At 40.4% G+C, this 8,929-nt stretch overlaps 1 protein-coding gene across 1 annotated transcript; it reads left to right on the top strand.

Moving 5' to 3' along the window:
- Nucleotides 1-1,510: 1,510 nt before the first annotated feature.
- ZUFSP (zinc finger with UFM1-specific peptidase domain) lies at nt 1,511-4,498 on the top strand (the record flags this gene model as incomplete). The annotated part of the gene is made up of 5 exons (XM_010179043.1): nt 1,511-1,699; nt 2,009-2,177; nt 2,558-2,709; nt 3,045-3,265; nt 4,451-4,498. Coding segments are annotated over 5 exons (779 nt in total), but the record flags the coding sequence as incomplete, so codon positions are not given.
- Nucleotides 4,499-8,929: the final 4,431 nt, after the last annotated feature.

The raw sequence follows: 8,929 nt of genomic DNA, 5'->3' as shown, positions 1-8,929 counted from the left end.
CTTCTTTTTTCTCTTCTGTGGAACCTTGTCACCAAGTCGTCTGGTTATAACTATAATATGTATCAAAAGATGCAAATGTCTTCTTACAAGTCAGTTCTCCTTGAGTGTATCCTTGTTTGATGCTTAGTACTCACTGGTTCCTAATCTAGTGTAGCTGTTAAAATTTATAGTAGCTTTTTATCTTGTATTTCAGTTGTAGTGTATCATGTAAGCTGGTCCCAGGTAAGCACAGTTGTTCATCAGATTACAAAGTTCAAGAGAGAACTAGGAGGAGTAGACATCTACTTGACACATCTTCTTTGTAATGTTTTGTAATTGATATAAAAATATAGCGCTGATGGACTTCTATGTCCCTTTGCAAAGGCCTCCTTCTCTTTACTTGCCAAAGCCACAGTTCAGAGGTCTTTTAGCTTATTGCTAGTGGTTCTGGCTTACAAAATATCCATTTGGTTCTTGATAGGTAAAATAAGATTTCTTCTATAAGATGTGTAGAATAAAAATAATACATTTAAAGTTTTCATTCTTGGTAATTAGTTAGACTTCAGAGAGAAATTCAGAAAATAATCTGTGATATCTATGCGTCATTGTTTAGCCCAGGAAAAACCCTGGGCTTTCACTCCTCCCCCATCCTCTTGTGCAGAGAGAAAGCTAAAAAAACAACCAACCAACCAAAAGAAACTAGGAGCAAAGGTGTAAGCAAAAATTGAAAAACTGTCCTTCAGTTAGTGTAAACACTACTCTGCAAGGACCAAAAGATGGTGTGTTATATTATTCTTAGTGTGAATCCAAAACAAACTCTTTCTAGCTATTATAAGGAAAATAACTCTATCCCAGCTAAAACCAGGACACTATGGGATGATTGTCTTCACAATTGCATCACAATAAAGGACCTTTGAGAATTTACATATACAAACTGGGGAGAGCATTCCCAAGCATGTTCTTTCATGTAACAAAAGAAGATTTGGAATATCCTGGATATGGATTTAAAAAAATATTTACAGTAGTTCTCAAATTCTGTACCGTTCCTTTTCTTCTCTTAGCCTCTCCCGGAAAAATAATTTGAGGGGAATAAAAGGATTACATAGTATGCATAGGTATTTCCATGATTTTAAGGGGATATTGTATGGGAGATGACAGTGGCATAGAAATGCTTCATTGATGACATTACTTTTCCTGTTTCATTGTAATAATTCCTTTGCATATCACAGCTTATAATATAGTCCAAGCTGTTTAATTTAAAATATTGATTTTGTAGCAACAGTGAAAAAACCAGCTTGAATTCTGAAAGCTTCATAGTACATAAATTCATCAAAGTAAAGACCGTTGAAATGAAATAGGTGCAATGTCCACTGGTTTTGTGATTTGGGTTCTAAATGGTAATATAAGATCACTTAGAAGTTTTGAAATAAATTGTCTTAATCTATATCTGTTTCAAGCTGGGAAAGAATCTCATTCTGGCAAATTTTGTAGTTCATTTTACAGATAACCTTTATATTTGGTCTTCTTTTAGGAGTCATTGAAGCATTGTGCAAGTACTATCAGAACGAAAACAAAGATGTGAGGCATGTATGGCTTTCAACAGGAGTAGATCACTTCCATTCATCTTTGGGTGACAGAGGCTGGGGTTGCGGTTACAGGAATTTCCAGATGCTCCTTTCCTCACTGTTGCAAAACAGCTTGTATAATGACTGCTTGAGAGGTATTAAAGAAAGTGCTGCCTATTTGTTTCACGTACCTTGGATGACAATCTACTGACTGATGCTTTACCTTTTCATTTATACAGCAAGGCTTACTAGGTCAATGATAGTTATGATACCTCTGCAACTTACTGTGGAAAGAATCAGAGGGGTAAACACTGGCAAGGCATGATGTGGTGGAAGGTTTAGCTTTATATTTTTTTGGTGGATCTTTGTACCATTCACTGCCTCCTATAAAAGAAGCTGAATATTTTTAATGAATAGACTGTTTCAGTAACTGTAACCATGATTCAAAGGCTTTTTTGTTCCAGATACTACACTAATTCCTAATATACCAAAGATTCAGTCCATGATTGAAGGTGCCTGGAGAGAAGGCTTTGATCCTCATGGGGCATCTCACTTCAACAACAGATTACATGGTTCCAAAGCATGGATAGGAGCATGTGAAATTTATTCACTGTTAACCAGTCTCAGGATAAAGTAAATATTGCTTTTTTCTGTTGTTGTTATTTTTATGTGCTGTACCTTTAAAGGTCAGATTTGCCAGCTGTGCGATGACAAAGCCATCTTGATGGCTTTAAATTTAACCAACCTATAAACAGATCTGATTCGGCACAGCAGTTTTCAGTTTTGAGCAGTATCTATTGCATTGCTTTGTAATTATGTGTCCCCTACTCCTGTATTAAAAAAAAAAGGAAGTGGTAATGACCACTTAATTCCTGGAATTTCTGTGTTTACTAAACATTCTTGGTGGAGAAAGGGACTAAGAGGTGAAAAAAAAGTTACAATTGTTAAAAACAATTTTTAAATTATATGCTTGAAATGTTATTTTTGTTGTTTTCGTTCTACATGTTCTGTAGGTGTCAAATCATTGACTTTCACAAACCGACTGGCCCTATGGGTACACACCCTCGTTTATTTGAGTGGATTTTACATTACTATTCTATGGATAATGGAGGTGGTGCAAAGGTAGTATGTACATCCAAACCACCTATTTACTTGCAACATCAAGGTCAGTATCACAATATTTCCTTCTATTCTCTCTTTGTTTTTATGTGCTGCAATTCAGAGCAGCATTTTACATTCCTTCTTAATTTATTTGAAGGCATGACTTTATTTCCTATTATTTTTTTATTTAGTAAGAGCAACATTAAAGTTTGTATTTTTATTGAATGAAAGAGCTGAGTGTGATGGGGATCTCAGCTCCTTGACATCAGCTCTTTACTTATCACTACCTTATTAAATTTCAAGTATTATTCCCCTTTATCTGAAAATACATAGTATGCTAAGAGAAAGTAAATGGGATTTATGCGTTTTTAAAATAATGAAAATCTATTTTGAAATTAGGTCATAGTCGTACTGTTGTTGGAATAGAAGAGAAGAAGAATAAAACCTTATGTTTGCTACTGTTTGACCCAGGATGTTCTTCTCAAGACATGCAGAAACTGCTAAAACAAAACAGTGATGGTACTAGTCTCAGACTACTTCGGAAATTTGTGGGTAGCTTAAAAGAAAAGCAATACCAGATAGTGGCTGTAGATGGTGTACTCTCATTGGAAGAGAAAGCTGTAAGTATTTCAGTAAACACTTTCTCTCTAAGAAAATTGAAGAGAATCTGCATCTCTTCTTTAATACTCATGCATATGTGGTTGCATGGCGATTTTTTTCGTATCTTCACTTTTGTCATTGTCCTTCTCTGCTACTTTCTGCTTATTCTCTGATTTGAGTAGTCATAACATATTGATCCAAAAAAAGTTTTGCATGTAAGTGCATGCCACCTTGATGTAACTGATAACTTCTAAATCTCTTATGAAGTTTGTAGCCATTGGCACATGCAAATTAGGATTTTTTTTATAAGATTTTATCCTAGCACATAAGGTACTTGCAAAGCATTCGTAGTTCAAAATTACTTTCAGAGGTTTTGTTGCAACGTGCAAGCCACATGGTGCCTATCCGCCTTTGACAGTTGAAGAACAAGGTGCACGGATACTGACACCTAACCATCCAATGTCTTCTCAGCTTAGACACTAGAAATAGTGGATTCTACATACTGAAAGTACTTAAAATTTCTTGTATTCAAAACACAGCTCTAAGCAACTTACATATGTGAGGTCTTAGCATTTTTATAAATCCTATCCATGTGTTTCACTTTGGGCATTGTGACTTTTTAAGACCTTAAAAGTTTTCAGCGGAATGTCAGATGTAATTTTTGGTTTTTCAAGCTTTCTCTTTCCTGCACTAACAAATTGATTCAGAGGAACCGTGTTACCATTCTGCAGTGTCTTATCAGCACTCTTCAGCATGTTCAAGCTTCAGGACAGACTTTTATTTAAACTAGGAAATAACTGGTGACTTGAGTCACCTGGTCAACTGTATTTAATATCTATATATTGAGCTGAGGTATTGAGTGTTTTCTGGCCCTGAACATGTCAGAAATAGCAGTGAAACACAGCCATCCCCTTTTCTTCCTACTAGCAAAAGCTTTACAATTCAGGACACAGTAAAGGGAAGACTGTTGTATGGGATTTATGTGGGGATTTGCTTTTAGGTTTTTTCTTCCTTTCAAAGATCTGATTTATATTTTAAAAATCAATTAATTAGAATTTTGTCTTGAAAGCTCCCATTTAATTAAGACAAAATATAACCCTTTATACCCATTAAGCTTACTAAACTACTAATTTGGAAAATGCTCTTTTAAGTGGTATTTTCATTCATTAAACTATTATCTTTCCTCTCTCCCCACTGTTTTTTAGGCTCGCTGCCATGCTTCTCAGGTCTTAACATCAGAGAAGATTCCTTAAAGGATGTCTTTATTACCTCTTCTGGAATCTGCTGGTGCAGAACATGAAAATTCTGGACTGTGACCCAAACTCAACAATTTCTAGACTTAAATTATGTTCCTGTAAATGTCTGGGGACCCTGGAGAAGCACAGCACAAGAATAAACCTGTGGTTTTGAGCTTCAATCAGAACTCTGCTGTCCTGATGAATCCACAATTGTGAAGTATTACAGTTCTTGTTTTACTAGAAATTTTGCTATTTTCCTAGTTGTTTAAATTACAAAGCAACACCTACCATCTTGTAGCAAACTATGTACCATAAGTTAACTGTCAGTAAGCAGTGGATAGAGTTACTATAGAATAACTTTATTGGAGTGCCTCTTGCAAATAGTATTTATGCTGACCCTGGCCAATGCTTTATTTCATACTAAATTTGATCAACAAATATGTATTATGCCTCAGCAAATTCTTCTGCAATTATTTGCAAAGTAAATAGGCAGTTCAGTGGTTTCACACGATAGAGTCTGTTCCACCAGGGATTAGTTTACTACTGAACTTCTTTTTAGTTAGCTGACTTCTTTAGATGTATCTCTTGTAAACATGAATGTGTGTGCTTATGTGGTGGATCAGTAACGCTGACTGGCTGTGAGGTCTAAGACAGTGGTGTCCAAAGCGGGGTGCGTGGGCTCTAGGGGCTGTGCAAGACAATCCATTGGGGTGTAGGAAGAGAATATTTCTTTTGTACCATGAATAAATAAAATAAATATTTTTAAAAGTGTTTATTTCATCTTTATTTCATCCTTTTTATTATTTCTATTTTTTGTGTATGTTTTATAATGCACAGCTCTTAGGCCTGAGAGGCATCTCAAAAGGACATTTGAACTACATGTTGACTAGAGGCTCTATTGTGCAGTGTTAGTGCCATTTAAGACACTGGGGTTCTCTGCTGAAACAAGTATCTTGGATGTTGGATCTAAGCTGTGCTGCTCTGGCTGAATGCAAGAGTCATGCCTCTCCAGCAGAGCAGCCGGAGCCTGGGAGGGGTGGTCGAGCATGTTGCAAATAGCACTAGATGCATTTGTTTAGGCAACTGAATCATGCCATGGCATCCATTTACTGTAATTGCAGCTTAGCTACTTCTCTTTCATTTAGATTCTTACATGTTGGCTCCCAGCTGTAGGTGTAGTAGTTTTACCATCAATCTGTTACTCTCAGGTTTAATATGCTGTGGCAGTAAGAACTACCAGTATTTGGAAGTAGTGAAATGTGTGAACATGTAAAGATACTACAAGTCGTAAATCAATAATTTTTCTGAAACATGCATGAAAGTAAAGATTTTCATTATGGCAGTGCATTAATGCCAGTAGGTATGTAGAAGTGGCCTATAACCTGTTGAAGGGCTAAATATTTAGGACACTGGAGGGGTTGAGACCAGGGACAGAGTTCCTGGAAACTGAGGGACCGTCAGCTCCCATATTGGCACTGATCTGTATGGCACATGTTCTTATGCCATGTGAAGTGTTGCAGCCATGCGATCATTCTGCCTTTCACAGACATGGCAGACTTTTCTGCACTTACCTCCCCTTTGGCTGAACCTAAGTCTGCTGACTGAGGCTCTACTTCCAGACCAAGTGTACACTTTACCAGCTGTTACGGTTTAAGAGTTACCAGCCTGAAAGGGAAGGACAGGTGGTGTCTGTAGGACCCTGGGGCGTCAGAGACCAGAACTGTTCCCTCCCCTTTCCGGCCACAGTCTAAAATAAAAACCGAGAAGGCCTGAGGTCTTCATGGGCTTTTCCTGGCTTCTGGGGCAGGTTTCCTGTGGCATCTCGGGATGGCTGGGCCTACCTCCACGTGCTCGGCAGCATCTACCACCATCCGCTCCCCGGCACCACTGCAGTCCCTTGTGACAAGTCACAGCGGCCACGAGGCACTGCTCAGACACATCCACTCGGGACTACTGGGATCGGGTTTTGTATATAGTGAAATATCCTTTGTCCCTTATTAATTCCCTTTTCTTTTCCCCTGTTGTTTTCATTAGACTTGTTATAGTCTTCCAAACTTGTGAAGCATCTTTTCTCTATTCCATTTTTTTTTAATCCTCCCCTGGGAGGGTGGGAGACAATAGAGAGAAAATCCTGCTTTCTGGGCTTGTCCTGAGCCTTACATGGAGAAAGGATAAATTTGCGCTCAATGTGGGACACAAGTTTTGAAGTTGTTGTTGTTGTTGTTGTTGTTGTTATTATTTAACCCAATGAGACAAATTGGAAGTTAATACTAAAATGGCTCTCATAATTCTGTGAGGCCTGTTCCAGAATGCTTTTGTGACTTCTGTTAATGTTGTTCTGGTATCTGTCATGCTGTCTTGCCCTGTCTCCATGTTATATTGCCATATGTTTTGGACTGTGATGGATGCGGGAATGAGTTGGGTTAAGGCTTTACCTGGGTACCTTGGCCACTACCTCATGAATACGTTTATAAAAAATGATTCTGCACCTTTGCCTGGCAAGCTGGAGACGCAGGGGTTTGGAGAAATGAGTAACGGCTATTACGATTACATTTGGTCGTTCTTCATTGTAATTCAAATGGGGCTAATTGTAAGACTGTGGCATGCTCGGGTCTCTTTGCGCGACAGTAATATTGCTTTAAAAGGCCCTGGCAGCTCTGGCTCCGGTGCTGGCTCAGGCTCCTGCTCTGGCCTCAGCCCAGGTCCTGGCTCTGGTCAGAGCTTTGGCCTCAGCGCCTGGCCCTGGCCCTGGTGCCCACCCCTGCTCTGGGGGCTGCTGCCCTCACCTCCGTTTTGGTGCTGGCGGGAGCAGACAATGTGGTCCAGTTGGCCCCAGTCACCACCCACCGGAAGTGCTCCAAGAAAACAGACCACCTGATGAGGGATGAGAATTTAGACACAGGCAGGAGAGGGACCATCTCAAGGTGAATCACAGCCGGAGGTCAAAATCCTGTCCCTGAAAGAGCTACGAATTTTATGAAAAGACTATGCCCGGGGGGATGGTGAATCACTGATGACATGGCTATTGCGGTGCTGGGACACTGGAGCGGATACAATAGATCTGGATGGGGGACAGGCTAAGCGATTGGGAGCATTGGCAAAGGAGCAGGGCATTGATAGGTTTATTTGGAATGATATCTGCACTCGAAGTCTGTGGGAACGTCTCATAACAGCTCTGAAGAGAAGATATCCTTGTAAAGAGATACAGAATGTAGTTTTACTCAATAGAACACTATAGAGCAGGGCGTCAGATATTTCAGAGAGCTGGCACTCCGACAGGTGATCTATGATGAGCAAACACTTGCAGATCCTGACCAAGTACCATGCCAAGGTTCTCTGTTAAAGAAGTTTATACAGAGTGGCCCTCTTAAGTATTCCAGCATTTTGGCAGGAAGGCTCTTTGAGGCAGAAGATGAAACACCAACAACTGTGGGTGAGTTTGGTACTCAGCTCAGGCAATTTGAAGACACCGTTGTTCACAACATACACTTCTGCATTGCAGCCATGGAAAAGACACTAGAGAACATCAAAACCAACGTCAAAACTGACAAGGCTGACATGAAAACCCAGTTTGACAAGCTGAATGATAAGTTGTTCCCAAGAGAGAGAGGAAGTGATACCCGTTCTGAATGGATCCATGTTTAAGCGATTAAGAACAGACGCTTTCCCAGAAGATCAGCTCAAGGCAGGGAGTACCCAACACAGAGTTCTCTGTGGTACACCCTGATCGACTATGGTGAGAACATGGATAGGTGGCATGGCAAACCCACTGCCGTTTTGCATGCCAGAGTACAGGAGCTGAAAAGTAACGCTGCCAGAGAGAACTAACCTAGGAGAATGGCTGCTCCCGTCAAACAGGATCATTAGAGGGGCCCTGCCTCCAGCCAGGGGGAGGGAAGGGATAAGTTTACTGGACAGTGTGGATTCGATGGCCTGGCACATTCAAACCTGAGAAGTACAGAGCCCTGGTGGACACTGGTGCACAATGCACTCTAATGCCATCAAATCATAGAGGGACAGAGTCCATTGCTTCTCAGGAGTGACAGAAGGGTCTCAAAGGCTGACTGTGTTGGATGCTGAAGTGAGCCTAACTGGGAATGACTGGAGGATACATTGTATTGTGACTGCCCCCGATGCTCCATGCATTCTGAGCATAGACTTTCTACGGAAAGGGTACTTTGAAGACCCAAAAGCGTACAAGTGAGCTTTTGGGATAGCAGCTGTGGAGACTGAGGGCATTGACCAGCTGTCTGCCTTGCCTGGCCTTTCGGATGACACTTCTATGGTGGGCTTGATGAGGGTGGAGGAGCAGCAAGTACCAGCTGCTGCTTTTGCAGTACATCATCAGCAATACAGGACCAACAGGGACTCCCTGGTCCATATATGTAAGCTGATTCGCCGACTAGAGAGCCAGAGAGTCATCAGCAAGACTCACTCAGCCTTCAA

Source organism: Mesitornis unicolor, unplaced genomic scaffold (genome assembly GCF_000695765.1).
Source record: "Mesitornis unicolor isolate BGI_N332 unplaced genomic scaffold, ASM69576v1 scaffold10062, whole genome shotgun sequence".
In the NCBI taxonomy this organism is placed as follows: Eukaryota; Metazoa; Chordata; class Aves; order Mesitornithiformes; family Mesitornithidae; genus Mesitornis; species Mesitornis unicolor.
Note: the sequence above shows the minus strand (reverse complement) of the source record. Positions and strands in the feature narration are given on the sequence as shown.